The following is a 24,509-nucleotide window of genomic DNA, read 5'->3' as shown; positions in this document are numbered from 1 at the left end:
ACCATGGCGCCGGACTTCTTCCCTCAAGGGATGATGCCTCCTTTTAATCGTCCGTCAGCTGACAGTTTGATCAACGAGAATATTCTAGAAGGTCTGTTTTTTTTCTTTTTGCTGTTACCTTTTTCATCTGTAACTATTCGAATAATATTCTCCTTAATAAACGTGTAAATGTACAATGTCTCACGACAAAATATATTTCATATTACAAATAATCGTTATAGATAACCGTGGTTGCAGGTACGTAAAGTGACGTCAAAACCATAGCATAATTACATGTTTAAAAATGTGAGCTAAATAAATTAAAACGTGTTTTGTTTTGAATTTCGCACAAAGCTGCACGAGGGCTATCTGCGCTAGCCGTCCCTAATTTAGCAGTGTAAGACTAGAGGGAAGGCAACTAGTCATCACCGCTCACCGCCAACTCTTGGGTTACTCTTTTACCAACGAATAATTGGATTGACCGTTATCATTATAACGGCCCCACAATTGAAGGGGCGAGCATGTTTGGTTTGACGGGGATTCGAACTCGCGACCCTCAGATTACCAGTTGAGTGCTTTACCCACCTGGCCATGCCGGGTCGATTAAAACGTATATATATTAAAGAGTGGGGTGAGAGAATTATAAAGGTAAATTATGTGTATTATGTTGTCACAAGCTTCGATGAACCAGTATGGTGTTGGTGTTTTTGGTTAAAGACAAAACTACACAGTGAGTTATCTGAATTCTGCCCACCACGAGTATGTAAACCAGAATTTTAGCGTCGTAAGCCTGTGGACTTAGCGCTGAGCCACTGTAAGTCACCAAAAAATAGCTAAATAGGTTAACTAACCTGTGTAATGTTTGTTTTAATTTCTATAGTGAAATAGTAAGGATATCAGTAAGTTAGTTAAAACACATTTGTTGGAAATTTGTAATTGTTATGGTTGATTTCCTTAAAAGGAACATTTTTATGGGTGAGGTCACCGTTGTTGTTTTGTTTTTTAACTTCTTGATAGTCATCATTGTAATTTCACTTCGTTAGATCGGTCCTGATGTACTTTATAGTTTTCAGAAATTTACGATGATATCGCTCTCTGTTAGATCATAAATAGTTGAAAAAATTATCAGTCTTGCATAATCACAACTAATGCCTTGAATAATAATGTTAGCATTTCTGAAGTTATTAATGTTGTAATTTATTTTTACAATGACAGATAAAACCTGAGACCTCTCAGTTATTCATAATAAGTCAGAGGGTTTATAATGCTAAAGTTATGTTTCGATACCCGCGATTGGCAGAGCAGAGACGGCCCATTGTGAGCTTTGCTCTTAATAACTAACAAACAAAAATAAATCTGATATAACACATTAGATTTTGTGTTTAAACATCATTTACACTGGGATAAGTCCTCCGCTGGTTCAGCGGTAAGTCTAAGGACTTACAACGCTAAAATCAGTGGTTCGATTGCCCTCGGTAAACTTAGCAGATAGCCCGATCCGGCTTTGCGATAAGAAAACACACAAACACATACACAAGGATCAAACGAATGGTTTTATAAGGCTAATAAAATAATTTTAACACTAAATTGATATGAAATTCTAATCTAAGTAAAGGCCCAGGTGGATACGGCGCTCGACTCGTAATCTGAGGGTTACGGGTTCGGATTCCCAACACACCAAACATGTTCGCCCTTTCAATCGTGGGGGCGTTATAATGTAACGATCAATCCCACTATTCGTTAATAAAAGACTAGCCAAAGAGTTGGCGGGGTGTGGTGATGACTAGCTGCCTTCTCTCTAGTCTTACACTGCTAAACTAGGGACGGCTAGCGCAGGTAGCTCTCATGTAGCTTTGCACGAAATTCAGAACAAACCAAACTAAAGAAAAAAGATAAAGAAGTAATTTGAGTTTGTTAAGTATCCTATTAAGGAATTTGCTGAATGTAATGCAGTTGCATGGTCTAAATTTAAAACTTTCACGAATGCATTGGCAAATTTAAATATTTACAAATTTATTTAGAGTGTTCTCTTTGGAACCCTAATGTTACACCTGCGTGGTAATCCATTTTTGTCGTGTTATATTTCTATTCAAAAATTAAATATGAAATAAGTTTGTTTGTTTTTTTTAATTTCGCGCATAACTATACAAGGGTTATCTGTGCTAGTCGTCCCTAATTTAGCAGTGTAAGACTAGAGGGAAGGCAGCTAGTCATCACTACCCATCGCCATCTCTTGGGCTACTCTTTCACCAACATATAGTAGGATTAACCGTTACAATGTAATCCCACCACAGCTGAAAGGGCGAGCATGTTTAGTGTGACGGGTATTCGAACCTGCGACCCTCAGATGGGCAGTGGAGTGCCCTAACCATCTGGCCATGAAATAAGTAAACACTAGGTACACTTTTATTTGCATTTTTCTTTTTACCTTTAATATCCCATTGGAAGTTCAACAATTTTTTTATGAGCAGGTTGATGCCTTACGAGTAATAATGTTGCTCTCTGTAGAGATGAAACATCGGCGGTGAACGAAAAGCCAGATAAAAATGGTTCATAAATGATCTTTTGTCATTTCTTATAAAATTTTGTTGCCTTGATCCTATTTGTGTCTTCTAATCAAATCTAAATGCTTTGTTGTTTTTTACAGCAAAGCCGCACCGGGCTGCTGCTTTGACCACCACGGGGATCGAATCCCAGATTTTGGCGTTATAATTTAGTAAACTTACTACTCTCTCATCGGGGAACTTCTAAAGAAAGCAAGTATTTTTCCATTTCTATATCACTTTACTGTCAAAGTAAACTGATTGCTGTATAAGTATTAAGAATATGTAGCGTACCATTTCCATCTCACCTCTTTCCTCTGTGTTTGATTCAGTACATAAGGCACAGCTCAACAAATAGAGAAGATATGAATTTCTTGTTTTACATTCTAGCTTGTCAGTACCGGTAACTTAATTCCCTAATTACTAATTAACTATAGACTTCGTATTTTAATGTCACAAACATCTAATTTGAATTAGTGCTGTATTCAACATACCACGTGAAACCCAATAATCAATACTTCAGTGTATTATTTTAAAACACACTGTAAAATTAAAATTAATTAATAGACTTAAATTAAAATTATACTCTGCGACTTGATACCAAACTTGCTGTATATGTTTTCTTATAGAAAAGTCACATCGGGCTATCTGCTGAGCCTACTGAGGGGAATCGAACCCCTGATTTGAGCGTTACAAACCCGAAGACATACCGCTGTACTAGCAGGGGCTCAAACCTTTAATCCGTGACCTAGCGAGATCAGGTTAAAGGTGTATATTGGTACATGCATGGGCAGGTTCAAACTTGGGTACGTGCGTTTGAAGGTGTGTATATTAGTACAAGCACGCGCAGATTTTAATTTAGGTACATTACAATTGAAAATACATTAATTCAAAATACTTTTGAGAAAGTCAGCCAAACGTTAGAAGCTATAATGACCTACGTTTGACTAGCTTGAACCAATTATCTTTCAATTTTTGTTCTCCATAGTTTTTCACAGTGACAGGCCTATGCATTCTTGATTGCCACATATTATTAACTTTGATGTTATATTTTTGAACATCAATCAGGTCAAAGAAACAATCTTTATTTACAATAATTCAGATAGAAAAGCATCTAGAGTTATGCCTCGAGCACAGCATGGCTAGGTAGTTAAGAAGCTCGACTCGTAAGCTGAGGTCGCAGGTTTGAATCTCCAACATACCAAACATGCTCTCCCTTTCAGCCGTGGGGGTGTTATAATGTGACGCTCAATCTCACTATTCGTTGGTAAAAGAGTAGCTCAAGAGCTGGCGGTGATGACTAGCTGCCTTCCCTCTGGTCTTACTCTGCCAAATTATGGGGATATAGCTGATGCAAATAGCTCTCGGTAGCTTTGCGCGAAATTAAAAAAATAAACAAGTTATGCCTCTTTGTAGGTCGAAAGACTCTTGCTCTTAACCATTATCTTACAGGCTTGCCTTAAAATAACTACATTTTCATGTTTATTGGGCTTAAGTGAACTGACAAACCACGTAAGCAATCTTTTCTTGTTTTTGAAAATGTATGATGTATTCTACAAATGTAGATTACTAATAAAATTTACAGGCAGTGTTGCCCCCCAGTGGCACAGCGGTATGTCTGCGAACTTACACCGCTAGAAACCGGATTTCGTTACCCGTGCTGGGCAGATCATTGAGTAGCTTTGTGCTTAATTTCAAACTAACAACTAGAATCAGTGTCATTAATAAATATGTTTTTTTTACATTCAAATGACACTAAAAACCAGAGTTTTTAAGCAGACCAGCACAGTAATGGTCGAAATTAAATGTACAGAGTTTAACACGTTAACATAACTTACAAAAGACTGCTCTGGAAATATTGTTCTAATCACAGATCGAGACTACAGTCCATAAAGGAGATCGCAAGTTTTTGTTTTAATGACACAAGTTAAAGTGTCTAAAATACCGATTTTCCAAAATCGTAAAAAAAGTTTCTGATATGAATGTTTTAAGTGTTATAAGTTAAAATAAATTGAATAATTGAAGTTGGCCCTGACGATTATTATAACATGATGGTGGATGTTTCTTTAAATATATGATTCGCTTTATTTTGTAGATGGAAGAAAATATTTTCAATGCCACATCGGGCTATCTACTGTGTCGACCTAAGGAGAAATAAACCCCTGATTTTAGCGTTGTAAGTTGAAGACTTACCTTCTGTTCTATCGTATTTTCAGACTCCAATTAGTCGCCTTGGGTAATTCAAGTGAGTAGGGAATGTATACTTATTTGAACGTTTCACATACGACTTTCCTCACGCTCGTGCTATTGTGAAAAACAACTACATGAAAATTCCTCTTTCAAAAACTAATTTAGAACTACAGTTGAGGTCACAGATGTAGATACTTCATGAAAAGTCTCAGATTACATATGGTATCTCAAAGTTAGGAATCTATTCATATCATATTTACAATCAAATGAATTTTTCATTTAGGTTTCGACTGTTATATTTAATACAATCAAACCTGTAATATACGCTGCACATGTATGTTTTGCAAGGTAGCCCAAAAGTTAATTGGTCTATTCATAAAACTGTAAAAGATTCTCGTTTCTAAGAATCAAGAATGCATGTGTGTACGTAAACACTAGTGTATCGTATACATTGTTATGCAGGCTTAAATTTCTATAAACTTTCGTCACGGCTATAAATGTAATCAACGCGACGCCCCAAGAGACAGTATATATCATTGGTTTGTTTTGAAAGCTATAACTGTGATTAACGCTTATTAACTGGGAACTTCAGGTATCTGAATAGGGACGTTTATGATATTTCGAACAAAATGATCCATTTAACTTCAGCAGATTCACATCGGACTTTGGTATTTTTACGAAGATATTATATAACTTCATCGGTGAAAAAACTCAACGTGTGATCAGCGAAGAACGAAGAATAAGAACTAGCTAGTTTCCTGTTGAGTGAATTTTATCTACATAAACTCGAAATTAAATCGCTTGACGTGAACCCTCGATTAGAAACATGACTTGAAATTGTTTGTAAGTTTGTAAAACTTTTGTACATGCTTCATTATTTGTGAGAACAGTTATTGTAAATTATATTATTTTGTGTATATTACATATATTTGTATTAAAAAGAAACTGTGTGTACCAAGATTTTTGGCAAGTATCATAAATTGAATATATATCGACATTTATTTAACTTCTACACATTGAAAGTAACAGTATAATGATGTAATAAAAACTTTATAGATTTTCTAAGTCGCTGTAAAAACAATGTTATAAAAAACTTTCTAGACATTGGAACTAGCTGTATAACAGTGTAATAAAAAACTTTCTAAACTTTCAAAGTAGCTGTATAAAAGCTGTGAACAAAAAACTTTTTAGACATTTAAAGTAGCTATATAACGAAATAATAAAAAACTTTCTAGACATTGAAAGTAGCTATTTAACGGTCTAATAAAAACTTTCTAGACGTTGAAAGCGTCTATATAACAGTGTAATAAAAAACTTTCTACACATTGAAAGCAGCTGTATAACAGTATAATAAAAAACTTTCTGGACATTGAAAGTAGTTATATAACAGTGTAATAAAGAAACTTTCTAGACATTGAAAGTAACTCTAAAACGGTATAATTAGAAACTTTCTAAGTTCGGCACGAGTAGTGTAATTAGCAAACTAATTAAAGTTTCTAGATTTTGGAATTATGGGATGTTTAGATTTTAAAATGAGCGGTGTAAAGAACAAGACAAAAATATGTTCTAAAACTCAGTGAACAACAGCAGCAACCTTTGTAACATATATAAACATCTAATGTTTTGAAACAAACAGCGGTTAGATGAACGGATAATCTTGTATTTATAAATATCTCAAATTTAATGTTTCACAAAAGTTTTTACCCATTATGTTCTTAAAGTGGTTAATTCATTTGTTAAATAATAATAACTATTTCACTCGCTTGATTATAAAACAATAGTTGTGTAGTACTTTCGACAATTGTGTGTGTTAGCTAGAAATTGTGCGAAAAAGTGAATGAAGTTTGTAGATAATTTTGTACTATTGTGAAGCGTCAGGTGTAGGTTAAAATTTTGTTTTTGTGCGTTACGTGTTTACTATACCTTCAAGAACGATTTCACTAAGAAGAATTTTTTATTCTTGTATACACAAATAAAATAGGCATGCCGTTTTTAACTAGAAGACCCCCAATTTTCTTTTACTATTTATTTTACTGACTTATGACAGACACAAAAAGCTTAAACAGAAATAACATCTGGTAAGAAAAATCACAGAACCCTTAGTTGTGTGTTTGTATACAAAATATATAAGTGAAAATATTACTAGTCCTAACGAGGATTTGAATCATATTTTTATACAACTTTTACAAAAGCATTTAGAAATTAAATTCCTTTTAAGATTACGGATTGAAGCCCGTCGTTTGTTTTGTACATCTGACTAAATCGCTTTCTCTTCAATCATATTTTACATCATGGCTGCATCATATTTCTTTTTTTCACTGTATACTTACATATAAAAAATGTATATTTTGCTGAAATGATAATTTGATATTTCTGAAAAAAACACACTAATTTTTATTTTTATCTGACATACACTTGCGGTATTCGATTTGCAAGTTTGGATTAATAGGATTTATTTGTGTTCATATGAATAATTCAGCTGAATGATTAAATTTATAATAAGTATTATTCCGAGATTTGTCCTCGGTTGACCAATCTTTGCAGTCACTGAATCTCTACGAACCTCACAAGCTATCACAGATAAAATAAACTCTTAACGTTTAATTATACATTATTAAGTACGTGTGATCATGATGTGTTTTTTAATTAAAACAAAACTAGAAAATGGTAAATAAATGAATTAACCTCACTGTTCTACTCCACATCCTGTACAATGTCACATTATTTTAAACTTACACAAATATTATAATAAGTTTCACTTGCAGTGGTAGTCTCAACGATAACATAAATAGTTCTGTCAAAGCACGATTTTCAAAGCTTTTTTATGGCAATTTATATATTAATAATCCTGTATATTTTCGGTTGTAACTATTGCATATGCTTACAATTAACTGTGATTTTTCTTTGTGTTCAAGGAATTTAACTTTTCTTATTTCGTTTCTTTTCATGAAATTTAATTAACGCGAAGAGATCTTGTTAAACTAGGAACAACTGCAACTATTTACAATCATGTCTTCCACCAAGACGCGTAAGTAGTTATTTTTTGCTTCGTCCCGGTAAATGATGGTTATTGGAGACAAGCTGCTAGCTGAACAGCACTGAGATAGAGGCTCCTCCGATCTGTCGACAGCAGCATGTTGGGCCAAGACAGTGTGTAAATGTTCAGGTAGGAACGCAGGAGGGCAGTCTCCCCCGCAATAATATGCTTGGTAGCGAAGGGGCACAATTATAAAGTCCCATTTCATCTCGGTGAAATCCACTGTCAGTGGATGTCTACAACATCGTGCCTCTTTCGAATCAGGTGAACAGTTAAAACTAAAACTGCGCCTAGCCCTTTGAAGAAACCTTCTGTTCGTCTTTATTTCAATAAAAGGCATCTGTAAATAATAATAATTCTGTTTTAATTCAACCTGTGTATTTCAATAATTCTGAAGATTGGATTAAGTTCATCTATATACTCTAATTATTTACTGATTTTGGAAATTAGAATGTGATAGGTTTTTGGAATTAAAAATTTTTAATGCTAAAGATAATATTATAGTTTTTCTATTCGTAAAACTAGCTCAATTTAAAAAATATATATGTATATTGTTTCCTGTTCCTTCAGTTGAAAAATTTTAAACTATGATGGCCACCCTATTACGATTGTAATCAGTGATGATAAAACCCACTTGTAGAGAAATATATATGTAAAAACACCTGGTTTGGTTGAGAAATTTTTTTACATATATATATATTTCTATTACGATTGGTTTTTTAATACACTTAAAGATGTTAGTGTTTTCTGATGTTTCACAGTTTACACTTGATTTTTAACAGTTTTCTAATTCTGAAACAATGGATTGCAGTTGAATCAGTTTTAACATGAAGCCGGTTTATTTGCTCATAAATATGATTTGCTTGTAGACGCACCAGACCTTCAGAAATATTAGAAAAGAAATTTATCCAATTAGACAGCAAACCATAGCTGACAGTTTTATGGACTGTGTTAACTACTTCATTTCTATCTTTACAAAAATAAAAACTTTTAGTTACAGATTTATTTGTAGATACATAGGAAAAATAAAAAGACTTTTCAATGTTTCATTACTTATTTCAAACATGAAACTGGTAACGTTTGAATAATATCAATTCTTTATGTAGGTCTCGATTTGTTTTGAATAATACGTAAATTTACGTGAGGACTATCTGGGCTAGCCGTCCCTAATTAAGCAGTGAAAGACTGGAGGCAACTAGTCATCACCACTCATCGCTAACTTTTAGGCTACGGATAATAGAATTGAATGTCACAATAAAATGTCCCCACGGCTGAAAGGTCAAGCATGTTTGGTGTGACGGGGAATCGAACTTGCGACCCTCAGATAACGAGTCGAGCGCCCTAGTCACGTGACCATGCCAAGCCGTATTTTATAGGTACAAAACTCCAAACTCTCACATGATAATATATGCATGTCCGTGAAAGGGTCAAGGCAAAGAACGTACTTGAATCGAAAGTATTAAATGAAACTAATAGTTTAAATGGTTTATGTTGTTGATTTCTTTTATGTTTCAAATTATCTTGTAAAAAATCATAAACCCATTATATGATGATCTTAAAAAACGTTAATGTAGTTGTTAATTGGACACTGATCCTGTTTTACGATAAAATGCCTATAACCATTTGCCACCCCAGTGGCACAGCGGGATGTCTTCGGTCTCACACTAGACACTGCGTCTCTATACCTATGGTGGGCAGAGCACAGATAGCCCCTTGTGTAGCTTTGTGCTTAATTTCAAACAGTCACTCAACATAACCTATTTTCAATAACATCTTTATGAAGTACAATTTTAAATAAAACGTTTTGAGGAAGAAATTATTATGTTACAGACATGCGAGAGTCAATGCAGAGACAGCTTTTTCATATGCATTTGATACTGGCGAGCGTTTTAGTAGAGTTCAGGTATATCTTCAGTTACAATAACTTAAGATGTTAAAATTAAAAGATTTTTTGAAGGCACTTATATTTGAAAAATAACGCGAAAAACTCCACAGAAATGACTGGGTGTGCGTCTAGTACATTTTGCGTGAAGGATGATACACTGAAAGTTTGTGATTCTGTAACATTTTATTTGTATAAAGATAGACATTCAGAACATTTTAACACAAACTAATGAAAAGTAACAGTTACACGTTTCATAAAAGTATTTTTTACTTGTTTCTCGGTGTTCAGTTGTCTTATAAACTTATACGTATCGATTTACTTCGCTTGAGTAATACTTCTCTGTATATGTCTTGAAGGCAATAAGTTTGTTAAGTAAGTAAAAAAAAAACTCAAATATTAAAAAGTTTAACCAGTCTGACCCTAAATAAGAAAGGTCCAGCTTTCGAAAGCGTTCGGTTGTATGGTTTTTATCGTTTAGTATCAAGGCTTAGCTGACGTTAATGAATTAATACTGAGAAAAGCTTGAGACAATACATTTGTCAAGTAGCCCTAAATTGTTCAACGTAAAGATTGAATGTTGTATATTATAGAAATAAGACATTTAGTGGCATGGCTTTTGGTTTTAATTTTTTTAAACAATTTCGCCTGATTTATTTATCACTATATTAACAGTCCATGATCAACGCACCTGATAATGTATATCGTGATTTGGGCGTGTGTAAGGTATGTTGCCTCCATTTTGGTTAGAGCAGTACACCATAACCCCATGATTTAATTCAGGGTTAAAAATCCACTCTGTCACTAATCCACGAACATTAATTTTCACCCATCTGCTTTGGGGCTTCACTGTGTGGATTCTTTTTGTACGATACTGTGGAAAACAAAGTAATTCATTACATTGCAAAATAGAATCAAGAATTTCTGTTGTGCTCTATGGTTAATATTAATAGCACTTCATCATTACCTTAGCTCTATGATTAACTCTCATAACGTTTCATCTACATCTCAGCCCTATAATTATTATAGACAGTGCTCCATCTGTAACTTTATGACTCATACTGTTGACGTTTCATCTATAAAGTAGCTCTGTAATTAATATTAACAGCGTATTATCTAACACTTAACCTTATGACTAATATTAATAGTATTTCATCTATATAATTTAACTTTATAATTAATATTAACGGCGTTTTATCTACCCTTTAACCTTATGACTAATATTTATAGTGTTTCATCTATAACCTTGGGTTGTTTAATCTAGTCAGTTTGATGACCGATAGGGGCGAAAGGCCTCTTCGACAGCGGTCTACGATGATAGAATAATGGTATTCATATGATACTATATATACAGTAGCATATGCGCTCTTGAAATTGGAAATTTTTTTTGGACAGTTAAGAGAAAAATGCTTAAATTTCTTAAAGCTTGTTTTAAAGTTTCAATAAATTTGTTTTTGAAGATATTCACTAAACAGTTTAACAAGTTAAAGTTAGGAAATTAAAGCTAACCGGTATTCTCCGGTTAGAGGACTAAAACATTAACAATTACATATAATATATATATATGTATATAAACATCTCTAAAACATAGTTATGAAGGAATAGATTACAATTTGGATATTTATTAACAGCTTTAAAACTGGTAGTTAATCGCACACTTATGACAAACCACAAAAAAAAAATTGGCGTAAAACGTAATAAAAATACGGTTCGTTAAAAGTTCCGGTTAATATTGTTTTGTTTTTGTTTTATTAATTTCGCGCAAAGCTACTCCAGGGCTATCTGCGCTAGCCGTCCCTAATTTAGCAGTTAAAACTAGAGGGAAGGCAGCTAGTCATCACCACCCACCGCAAACTCTTGAGCTACTCTTTTTCCAACGAATAGTGGGATTGACCGTACATTATAACGCTCTCACGGCTGGGAGGGCGAGCATGTTTGGTGCGATCAGGATTCAAACCCGCGACCCTTGAACGCCTTAACACATTTGGCCATGCCGGTCCCTTCGGTTAATAATTCTTTACATTATAGCTGCGCTATATGCTTGCAACAACAGGAATTGACAACACATTTGTTTCATTTAGAACTTAGTTTGAATTCTTACGTCTTCTTACGTCTGAAATTAACAGAAATTGATTTCAATCACCTTAGTGCCAATTTCTTTAGCACCAACTGTATTAACCGTACACTACCACGTGTTGCACATTTCACGCTATCTTGTATGCGAATGTTTAAAAACGTACTTAGAGTACATATAATATAAATATCTTAAGACAGATATCTAAAAACAAAATAAATCACATTCTGTGTCAGAAGGAAATGCAGTAAGAGTCAGAAACAGAAACGTCTGTGTCCGATAAACAACAAATACATAACATTCAAAACAAAGAATTGTCTGAGAAACAATGACTCCTCAGACTATTGCTGTGCATAAGAACCATCCAAAACAACCTTGTACTGTGGGTAAACTCAAGAACAGCGAAACGCCAGTCCGAACTAAGTAATGTTGATTTTGCTTGTTTTAAGTTTCGCGCAAAACTACATGAGGACTATCTGCACTAGTCGTTTCTAAATTGGCAGAGTAAGACTACAGGGAATGCAGGTAGTCATTACCACCCCCCGCCAACTCTTGGACTACTCTTTTACCAACAAATAGTGGTAATTACCGTAACATAATATAGCTTCCCCACGGCTGAAAGGGCGAACATGTTTGGTGTAATGAGACTCAAATTGACAACCTCAGATTGCGAGTCGAGTGCCCCTAACCACCTGACCATGTCAGATCATATTTTTAAAGATAATTAAATATAAAATAAGCACTAAGCGACACGTCACGCTACTTTTCTGAAAGAACCAGTCACGACAATATTAGCTAAGCTGGGCAGAGCACAGATAATTCTTCGGGTAACCCACAAACCTTTAAAAAACTTAACTAGCTTCTCATCATTATCCGACATGGCCAGGTGGTTAGAATACTCGACTCGTAATCTGAGGGTCACAAGTTCAAATCACCCATCACACCAAAGATTATTTGTGCTTTGCCCACCAAGGGTATCGACACCTGGTTTCTAGCGGTGGAATTCCGGGGACGTATCGCTGTGCCACAAAGAAATACTCGTATTAATTGTGAACTGAGTGGAAGTCATAAAAATGGACTAAAAATAACTAATTATACGCAAGTAAGTAATGATAGTCAAAATAAAAGTGTACAGGTCCCATTCAAGAAAACAGTTTCATAAAAACAACCAAATAGCATAAAGTCCTGTGCTACACTTTAAGTAACTTAGCTTTTTCCGTTTTGGCTTTCTTGTTTCAGTTCGTATAGTATCATTAAAATTTTCTACGTTACTATTGCTAGCTAGATTAGGTATATATCTATTCCTATTTGTCTTTATTTCTTATTATTTATACCTGATCGTTTCCTTTTTATTAGTTATATTGTAAATACTTGATGATGAAAAAGCTCAAAAATCAGCCACAAGTTTCAACTAATTCGTTGTTGTTTCTGAAACCTCCATTTCACTTTGTTCTATTATATCCCTGAGTTCCAACATGGCTTATTTTTATGAACGTTTCTTTTGAAGCGTTGATTTGCTTTTTCTATGTTTTAATTCGCACTGTATAATGGTCTCCTTGATTATAATGATGGCATTATTTTACGTGACTCTTACACACAGACTGTATATATATAACCCTCTCCTTACATTCCTTTATCATATTACTTAATTACCTATGAGCAAGTTAGACATCAGGTTCTCTCAAAGTAAAACTTCGTCATTTCAATTTAATGTTTGTCTGTTATTTAATTTCACGCAAACCTACACGAAGGCTATTTGCGCACAGCCGTCTATAATTTAGCAGTGTAAGGCAAGAGGGAAGGTAGCTAGTTATCATCACCCACCGCCAGCTCTTGGGCTCTTCTTTTACGAACGAATAGTGGGATTGACTGTAACATTATAACACCTCCACGGCTCAAAGGGCGAGCATGTTTGGTGTGACGGAGATTCGAACAAGTAATTTTCAGTTTGCAAGTCAACCGCTCTAACCACCTGGCCATGCCGGGCCTGCAGCTTAACGAACACATCTTAAATCACATTAATGAGCTAGTTACTAACTGAACAATCCAAAGTTTCCTCGATACATTTTATGGTAGGACAACTAAATACGATGTACTACGAACGTAACAAACTCTACTATAATATTTACTTTCGCTTCAACTTATTTAACTAACTCAGTTAGTGGTTCATTCTAAATCAACTAGGAAGAGAGAACAGTACTTATTTAACCCGTTGCTTTTTATTGTAATAACATAGGTAATATTATTTTGACTAATTCTTTCAGAAAAGTAGTGCGACAGGTCGCTCATTGTTTATTTTATATTTAATTATCTTTAAAAATATGGCCCGGCATGGCCAGATTGTTAGAGACACTCGACTCGCAATCTGAGGGTCGCCTATTTGAATCTCCGTACCACCAAACATGTTCACCCTTTCAGCCGTGGAGACGCTATATCATGTGACGGTCATCCCCACTATTTGTTGGTAAAGGAGTAGCCTAAGAGTTGGCGGTGGGTGGTGATGACTACCTGCCTTCCCTCTAGTCTTACACTGCTAAGTTAGGGACTGCTAGCGCAGACAGCTCTAGTGCAGCTTTAAGCGAAATTCAAAACAAACAAGCAAACAATTCCTTGAAAAATATCTTCCAATGCAATCTGGTTCGCTTCCACAGTGCATTGGTATCGTGATTTGCTGGTATATTTTCTTGTTGGAAAGATAACGTAAAGTATTTGACTACGGAGTTAAAATCAAGAGGAATGTTACTGGATAAGTTGATGAGATACTTTAATTTTTTTATGTTAAATAAATCAATGTTATAACGCCGCATTCAATGTGCAGTAGTTCATGGCGTGAGTTCTAATTCATCAACAAGTTGAAATTCAGACGTTCAGAATTTATAACGTGATAGCTGATTGTAAATCTCATCTTCTCTGTCTGTGAAAAATATTTTTTGGCCTTACATAGCAATGCTAATGTCCCCACGTGTTGAAACAACATTAACATTATTATTTTCAGTTTCAGCTTGGGGGGAGCGACTGTGAGCCTGATATCAATAATTTCAACATGATTTGTACATGGTTTATCTTATCTTATATTCCTTTCGGAGTTACTTTACTTTGTGTATTATATTGGACAACATTGGCTTGCTATTCACAATATTGTTCATAGCCTTGTTGTTATACTGTTTGTTTGTTTGTTTTGGAATTTCGCACAAAGCTACTCGAGGGCTATCTGTGCTAGCCGTCCCTAATTTAGCAGTGTAAGACTAGAGGGAAGGCAGCTAGTCATCACCACCCACCGCCAACTCTTGGGCTACTCTTTTTCCAACGAATAATGGGATTGACCGTAACATTATATACCCCCACGGCTGGGAGGGCGAGCATGTTTAGCGCGACGCGGGCGCGAACCCGCGACCCTCGGATTACGAGTCGCATGCCTTACGCGCTTGGTCATGCCAAGCCTGTTGTTATACAAACACATACATGTATAATTATTATTATTCAATGTTTTACATCTATTTTTTAAATAGGTGATCACTATATACATTAAATAATGTTCACTGTTTTAACATTGATAGTTGAACTGGTGGTGTAACAGATTTTCTGTTGTACTTTCATATTAGTGCCTACACTTGTCTCTGTTTAGTTTTCTTTTTTACATGTGACGTACATTCTTAACTGTTTATTGTGCAAGTCCCGCATCTTCTAAAATTTGTAAAAAATTCCTGAAAGTGAAAATCAGCAGTATTTGTTTACGAAAACGCGCTAGATCATTGTTGAAAATTCTAGAAAACGCTAGATTGGTATATAAAAACCGACGAGCAGAGAGAATAAGAGAATATCATTGGACAACTACAGTCAGTGTATTATAGGCCTTGGAAGCTATAATTCTGATTAACGCCTATTAATCAGAAAACTACAGAATTCTACTAGGAACGTTTATAGATTTCGAACATTACAAACTGTTCAACTTCAGTAAATTATTCGGACATTATTATTTCTACGAGGACATTAAATATTTCCGTCGGGAAGAAGTGAGCTTTAACCGGTGTGAGACCGATCGAACTAGCTAGCTTAAGCGAGGTGTAACAATATCAACTCGGAATTAATTTGTTCGTCGTGGACCTGAATCGTTAAAAAATAATTTGTTCTAGATCGTATATAAGACTCTATATTGTTGATAAGTTTGTAAAACTGTTGTATATAAACCATCATTTGTTACAACTATTAGTAATAACTGTTATTTATTATAAATTGCATTGTTTTTATGTTTGTATCTTAAAACATATTTGTGTTATAAAAGGAAACTGTGTCGCGGGTTCGCATCCCCGTCGCACCAAACATGCTTACCTTTTCAGCCGTGAGAGCGTTATAATATGACGGTCAATCCCACTATTCGTTGTTTAAAGAGTACCCCAAAAGTTGGCGGTGAGTGGTGATGACTAGCTGCCTTCTCTCTAGTCTTACACTGCTAAATTAGGGACGGCTCGCGCAGATAGTCATCGTGTAGCTTTGCACGAAATTCAAAAGCAAACAAACAAACTTATTTCTTATAAATTATGAGACAAATGCCATTATTTCAAAGTTAAATTTTATTCGATATGTACTTAACTTGCTGTTAGAATATAGGCTTAATATACAATAGGTATTAACCATACACATCACCTTCTGTTCTTGGTTTAATTTGTTATCCTGCTCCAGAGAACACTGACAAAGAACAACACCCTTCTAAACAACTGTAGTAAACTGAAACCTAGGGATAAGTTAAAACATGTTTTGTGGTTGTTGGATGGAAGAATGAGGAAATGCCATTTGTCTAAATTTTGTTTTCAGAAAAGAGCAGAAATATAACTGAGAAGAGTTGATTAAAGTAAACAAAAACTGCTTAGAACTTAGCAAAATCCATCAACATCATTTTGTACATTGATTAAAGTAAACAAGAACTGCTTAGAACTTAGCAAAATCCATCAACATCATTTTGTACATTGATTAAAGTAAACAAGAACTGCTTAGAACTTAGCAAAATCCATCAACATCATTTTGTACATTGATTAAAGTAAACAAGAACTGCTTAGAACTTAGCAAAATCCATCAACATCATTTTGTACATTGATTAAAGTAAACAAAAACTGCTTAGAACGTAGCAAAATCCATCAACATCATTTTGTACATTGATTAAAGTAAACAAGAACTGCTTAGAACGTAGCAAAATCCATCAACATCATTTTGTACATTGGCTGTTATTGATGTAAAAATATCACCGCAAGTCTTAAAATAATCCATCAGTGTAAACTAGAATTATTGGTAAATCAGACCTAAAATAAACTAATGAAGGCAATATTCCCTTAGGTAACATTTCAACTAACCTTTATGTAAGTAGCCACATTGCTTTCTTTTTTGACTTTATAAAGGTAAATCCAAGTTTCTCCTTTCATCGTTTCATTGACATGAAGAAACAGCCACAGATGAGCTGAAGAAACGTAACCATTCCTCAACTTCTCCGAAAATTTAAAGGAAAGAAAATTATCCAAATTGGCGATTATATCCTTTCCTTCAGAAGCTGTTCAAAAAGAAACAATAATACGCCTAATAAAAGATAATGATTAACAAATATCACTGAAACACGGAGTACAATGTCATTCCTAATAAACACATAAATGTGTCGTTTATAAAGAAAAATTAACGGAGGTAATGAGTAGATAATGACAATGCATGTTTTGCTCTGGTTTATCTGTTTATAAGTTCATAAATGCTTACAACTGAAGAACCGTTTCAGCATTATTATTTATACAATCTTTGTGGTAATAAATCCCTTCAGCTGGGTAGGATAAAAGTTTTGTAATAATAGAAACAACAGAAGAAAGTTGCAAACGTATTTTAGAAATCTTGATGTGAATAAGATGGAGAAAACTCATTAAGTAAGATATATATACATAACAGTTTAACAACTGTTTCTGTGTTTTGGCAGGTATCGTACAATCTACATTGTATAGGCGATATGTGGTGTATGGTCTTGAAACACTGTTATGACTTTTTCTGAATAAATGAGAGACTTAAAACACGAAACATTAAGAATAATATTCATGATCTTGTGGTCAAAATTACATAAAATATGAAGTGGCTGAACAGTGAATTGTGGTTACTTCATATCTGAAAACTGGCAAAAAGTAAAACATAAAAGGAGAAAGTAACCCATTCTGTGACTCAGAAAAAAGGAACAAACACTGCATAATAACATAAAAGGTTCATATAATTTACTATCTTTATCATATATGAATATGTTACTTCATCTCGTTTGTGTTTTTCTCTTTTCTTTGTTCAATTAAAGTTCAAAACAGATGAACTCAACATTGGACAACCATAAGCAGAACGACATGTGACGTAGTAGCATGGCTGGCCAATCAGAGTAGAATCTTAGTTCCTGAGAATTTAATCAAAAATGCAGATTTATTTTCAAGTTCTGGTTATATAAAACAAAGATTCGTTAAACAAGTAAATAATACTATAGCGAGCTTTCAAATTCTGTAGATTTATTTTTAATCCAATCACTTACATTCTTTTGACCCAAGGACAACTAGCTTTATTATCTAAGACTGCCATTTCCTGTTGTTACTTTAGTTCATGTCGAATATTTACTGCCATGCTACAAATACAATGTTTAAGACTAGCGTAGGAGTTAAGTGTTCATAGTTTGTAAGGTGTGACAGATGTAATTGGAGAAGGGGGTCTTAATTGGAAACTCGGGACTGGTACGCATTTTTAAGGAAGCTAGCAGTGAAGATGTACAATTTATTTGTATTGTACAGTTGGCAGGTTTTAGGAGAAATTGAAGGCTGTGGTAATTAGAATATAGACAATAGACAAAGAGAAGTGTAGACTGTGAGAAATGGCAGTAGGATTTTAAGAGGAAGTTAAGCAAGGAATACATCAGCCAACAATGACTTTTAGGAAGTTAGAAACAATACTATTAGGGCTAAAAGTAGGGAACTTAACTGTAATGATCATGTTCTATTAAGCAACTGATTTTAACCTTTAGCTTGTGCGAATGAGAAACTATTGGAGGGAAGGAAAACTAAGGTAACAGAGAAGGATACGAATGATAAACCTAAGAAGGATGATTCTTTGACAACGCATACGGGTAGGATAGCTTGACGGATAGATACAATAAATAGAAAATCGTTAAATTTTGCTATCGAGGGGCACAGTTGGAAAGTAACCTGAGAAAGAAAAAGATATCATAAAGGAAACCAGCCATTATGTAGTTTCTGTTGTGCACACATGGTCTAATGATGTAGGGAAGTGTAATGAGAGGTATTTGATAAATACAACGGGGTTCATAAAGGCATTTAAAGAAAACGGTCATAACTTGTGTTAGGGATACTGCTAATAACTGATTGTCGGGAGGAAGTTAGGAAAAGATCAGAAGGGCTGGATGTTAGGCTAATCTTCGAAATGCAAGATAATAATGGTACAGTATTAAAGAGAGAGGGCTTTATATCTAAATGTGAGTTACATCGTATTGAAATAAGAGATATCAAAGATAATAACAGAAGACTGAATCAAGTTAGGTTTTTATTAGCATATATAAAAGGAAAAATATTTTGGTGGGGTTTTTTTATAGGCCACTAAATGTTACAAATGAAATTAATGATATTAAGATTTCAGTCAATAATGAAGTTATAATTATGGACGACTTTAATTTGAGATTATAGAATAGGAAATACTCAAGTCAAAACATGAGGGACAAAGGATTTTGGAAACAGTTCAAGATCGTTTTCTTCACCAATACTAAAAATAATGATATTTTAGATTTATTGTTAACTTCTAATGAAGAAATGTCTGAGAGGGAAGAAATTAGAGAATATCCTAGATTCGATGTTTTTCTGCAAAAAGCAAACTTTGAAGGGATGCAACAAGAATTATCTTTTATGAATTGGACAGCTGATCAAATATGGGAACTTTTAATGAATTTCTAAATATTCAAGATAAATGTAAAAGAAATGTGTGCTTGTAAGTAAAAACCAGGCTGGTTAACAGAGGGTATAAGGGATAAAATTAAAGCAAAACATCATAAATGTAAGAACGTTTTATTGACTTGTTTGAAGGAGATTTACAAAATTATTTCCTCAAGGGTTTTGAAGGAGGTAAAGAATATATTAGCCGCATTGTACAATTTTTGTAAGTCCTTGAAAGTTGGTCAGGTTCCAGAGAATTGGAAGTTGGCTAATCCTCTTTTCATGAAGGTGTTAAAATTTTAGTCTTACATCAGTTGTGGGAAAAGTTTTGGAAAGTCTGATAAATGGTAATTTACAAAGTTGTTTAACAAAGTTTAGGATTTTGGTGGAAAGACAACATAGTTTCACTAAGGAAAATTTTTGTCTTACAAATCTTTTGACATTCTTTGAAAAAGTTACTGCTTATTTAGATGAAGGTTAAGATATAGATTTGGTTATTTGGATTTTCTGAAAGCATGTGGCAAGGTGTTACATATCAGACTTGTAAAAATAATCTCTGTAGACGTGGGGGATAAATTAGCTGAGTGGATAGAAGAAAGGCTGGATGGAAGAAAACCGAGGGCTGTTAAAAATGGATTTCAATCAAACTGGATTAATGTTACAAGTGGGGTACCTCAGGGCTCAATATTTAGACCTTCACTCTGTCTGATATACATCATATCATATCGTTTGTCATACGAGGAAAAATTGAAATCTCTCAACTTCTTTTCTCTTGAACAATGGAGAGTTAGAGGAGATTTGTTTGAAGTGTTTAAGATTCTAAAGAAATTTTTTTTCATATTTAACAGTGAGAATAGTAGAACTAGGGGACGAAAATATAAATTTTGGCAGGGTAGAAGTCATCTTCAGCAAAGGCGGTTTTACTATTTTAACAGGGTAGTTATTGGTTACCCTCGGATGTAATGGCTGCAGTACATTTAAGTTAGCTTAAGAGAAAGCTTGGCAAATATATGAATGATAAGTGCTGACTCTGAGAGTTGTATTTAATAGTTTTAATTCAATTTAGTGGATGGAACAGCTTAGATGGACCAAGAGATCCGTTGTTTTCCTTAAATATGTCATGTTAAACACAACAACATTTCTTATTCCAAAACGACGTTTTCTACTCATGAACAATAAATTCAATTATCCTAAAATCGATAACTTTTTATGGTCCTAAAAACAACTGACTGTTGTTCCTCTAAAAACTAAACATCTATTGTCCTAAAGCAAACGACTTCTATTTTCCTAAAAACAATAGTTGTTATTCTAAGAGCAATTAACTTCTGTCTGTTTTCAGTTAAGCTTGAAGCTACACAATGAACTATATGTGCTGCGCCCACTATGGATATTGAAAACCGTTTTCTAGAGCTATAAGTCCGCAGGCTTACTGTTATGTACTGTTCTAACTTCTGTAACTTTAAAATGATATCTTCTGTTGTACTAAAACAATTCATTATCTTGTTCTAAAAATGACGTTAAATGTGCAGTTCTTGTTGTGTTGTAATCTGTTGTCCTGCTAATTGAACACCAAACTTTATCGTTTTTTTATTTTAAAACAATAATTTCTTCTGCCCTATTGTTAAGACATCACGTTTTTTAAACGACAAGTTTGTGTCCTAATGATAACTTATAATGTATAATGAGCAATAATTCCTGTAACAATGTATTTTGCCATCATTAACGCGATATCTTCTGTCATCTTTAGGCCAATTAATTTATGTCCTTAAAAACGTATCTTTATAGTTATTGTATAAACTATCTTTGTTGTTTTCAGGACAACCAAAATTATTTCTTTCGGAAACTTCTATTTTTTCTGAAGGTAGAGTTTGTTTGTTTTTTCTGGAAACACTCAAGTTAATACCAGAAAAGGGAACTGATAGTTTTGAGAACCAACTAATTTATACTGTCCTGAAAACAACGAACATTTGTGAACCTAACAAATAATCTGATATCTTAAATTCAGCCACCATCCGTTACATGAGTATTAAAATGTTTTTTCTTTGAACAACAAACCTTTTATAGTTATAAATGTAATAACTATCTTTATTGTTCTGATAAAATCAACTGCACCTTTGCTATCCCTAACATATCTAACTTACTAAATTACTTTTCATTATCATCCGTTCCTTAAAGACAAGTGTAGTTCATCTTCATGTATCTCTTTTTATACCTATACATTTGTGATTATTTAAATACACTGGTTATTATTTCATAATTGATTCTCTATCACCCAACTCTCCAATGAACTAAATTTTGTTGCTAAAAAACAATTAATAGTGAGTGTCTTACGAAGAGATTTATTCTACTGACCTTAAGTCTGTGAGGTCAGTTCTTCTAAACGATAATCCTAAAACATTTTTCCCCTTAATAGTCATTAATAACATTTGTGGATGTTCTCAACACAACTAAATTTCTATGTTTCTAGGATATTCTATATTTATTTCCTCTAAACGGCTAGCTTTCCATTCCTAAACTAATTTTTTTTTCTCTATTTTATCTTTAAAAACTATATTTTTTGTTTTTCTAAATTAACAGTAACTTGTTTTGTAAACAACTGTCGGCTGTTGTACGACCAGCGACAAACTTCTATTGTCGAAAGAAATTTTATTTTCTAGTGTCTTAATAAAAACTAATTTATCTTCTGTCTTATGAAAACAAATGGTTTCCTGTTGTCTTGGATACATAGCACACACAGCTGATTATTTATACACTAGAAAGAACAATTACTTCGAAAACTAGTTTCAAAGACTATTTTTATCATAAACTAATTACAGTTAAGAGACCATTCTTAACTGGCAAAGGTATAACGTACGTTTCAAAAAATCATAATCAATTTTATATTTCCCTGTTTCCAAAATATACCGCAAAACGGCATGTTTAATGTTAAGATTACAGAGTATTTAACATGTATAAGGAACTCATCTGAAACGGTTTTTCGTGACCGAAAAGGCAGAGAATAAAGTCATCAACAAGGAAGGTACCATTCAAATGAGGATGATTTATGAGCCAGTTGATATAGCGACACGAGGGCGTGCGTAATCCTCCTAGAGGCATTAATCAGAAATGTTGCTTACCCTATTTGTATGATAATAAATATATTATTGGAAGAAACTTGGACCCAGCGATTATAAATATATATATATATATACTGACACTTTATTCACATGTTATCACTTTGCATCATCTGTTTTCATCCTCTTTGGTGAAATTTAGGGATGCGGCAAAGTAAAAAGATGTATTTGGATTCTTCTCAGATTGTACTTCAACTTCAGTAGACTCACTGATGCATCGCTGTAAGTGATTTTAATATCAGTATTGTCTCTTGATAACATATGTTTTAAATCTTTACGTCATTAGTTCCTTTTATGTGTTGTACATGTAAGCTTAGTGAAAACAACAACTCTGGTATCAAGCCCATAATATTGTGAAACACAAACATAAAGAAAAACATTCTCAATGCGGGAAAACTACAGCGAGTTGCTTGTTTATCAGCTAACTAGTTGTCTTAAAAGTAGCTAGCTAGCACTTTAAAACAAATAGATTCTGCTACCATAGCAACAATAATTTATACAGTCGTAATATTAGCTATGTTACTCTGTTTTAAAAACAGCAGATATATTTTGTATCAGGGACAAATGTGTCAATTTTTCAAATGACATAGATTGTGAAAAGCCTACACAGAAGTCGTTTGTCTTTGTTAATAGCTGTTACCTGGATAGTGATGTCATTAAATATTACCTCTTCAATTTCACATGGTTTTCTTAGAATGTAACAGGAATAAATATATTAATGATTTTAAACACTTTATTTGGTTTTTACGTTATCTTAGACGGTTAAAAAATAACATCTCTTGAATAGAAACCATTTCTGTCTCCAAGCCACTTAGTTTTAATAAAAATACCACACTTTTTATAACATACATTTGCATATTTCATGATACTTACTAATTTCAGCGAAAGAAATAACTTTTTCTGGCAAGATTTCTTCATCCAATTTCTGTTCCTCGTTGGTATCGCTCTCAGACCTGTTAATATATTCTATTTGATTACGAATTTCGTGAATAGGTATATTATGAGGGAGTGTATTCTTCTTAGTAACATTCAAAGGCTGCTTTAAACCAAGTTTTTTCAAAATTCTTGCTTTGATCGCTTCAAGATGTTCAAATCTTTCAATCTCTCTGCGAATACAAATAGAACAGTTTGCGTAGTCATCTTGATGAAAGACTGTTTCGTCATCAAAACCCGTGATTATTACGTTTCTCTCGAGACTGCGTTCAGGAGAAAAATTTAAATTTTTGTTCTGTATGTCGACATTACTACTAATCTCTTCCCCTTCAAGTTTCTGTGTGGAAGATGACTCAGATATGAATCTCACAAACAAAAGTATCATCCATATTAGTCTGACCCTTCTTTTCAATAGAGACATAATAAAGTATTCTCGATTGAAAGTAATACAAACTATTATGTGACAGATTTCATAAGACTTCTAGAAAAGAGATGATAGGAGGTGTTTTTATAGACACGAGATTATCACGGACAGTGGTGAGAACACGCCTCTAATCAACCAAAACCAACGAACGATCTGCACTAGCAGCGGAGGAGGTGTCTGTAACCGCCTCTTTCCATCCAGCAAATCCATGTCCACCAGACCTGAGATATTCGCCTTTCAATTACAGTCGACAGTGTCATGTTGACCTTGATGGACCCTGATACAGAACGTTCGTACTGATAAAGAAAAGTTATAATGCACAAAATTCACAATAAAGTATCAAGTACAACGAAAACTAATCTAAGCAAATTTTATTTGAATTTTATATGAAGATAAGTTA

General features: G+C 33.9%; 1 protein-coding gene across 1 annotated transcript; it reads right to left on the bottom strand.

The window, feature by feature from the left end:
- Window positions 1–5,672: 5,672 nt before the first annotated feature.
- On the bottom strand, window positions 5,673–24,209 carry LOC143252671 (growth/differentiation factor 8-like). The gene is made up of 4 exons (XM_076505165.1): window positions 23,626–24,209; window positions 17,051–17,244; window positions 10,323–10,505; window positions 5,673–8,089 (listed from the first exon to the last, which is right to left on the bottom strand). The coding sequence occupies exons 1-4, from the start codon at window positions 24,104–24,106 to the stop codon at window positions 7,694–7,696; spliced, it is 1,254 nt and encodes a 417-aa protein (XP_076361280.1). The 5' UTR covers window positions 24,107–24,209; the 3' UTR covers window positions 5,673–7,693.
- Window positions 24,210–24,509: the final 300 nt, after the last annotated feature.

The sequence above is a fragment of the Tachypleus tridentatus genome, chromosome 6 (assembly GCF_004210375.1).
Source record: "Tachypleus tridentatus isolate NWPU-2018 chromosome 6, ASM421037v1, whole genome shotgun sequence".
In the NCBI taxonomy this organism is placed as follows: domain Eukaryota; kingdom Metazoa; phylum Arthropoda; class Merostomata; order Xiphosura; family Limulidae; genus Tachypleus; species Tachypleus tridentatus.
Note: the sequence above shows the minus strand (reverse complement) of the source record. Positions and strands in the feature narration are given on the sequence as shown.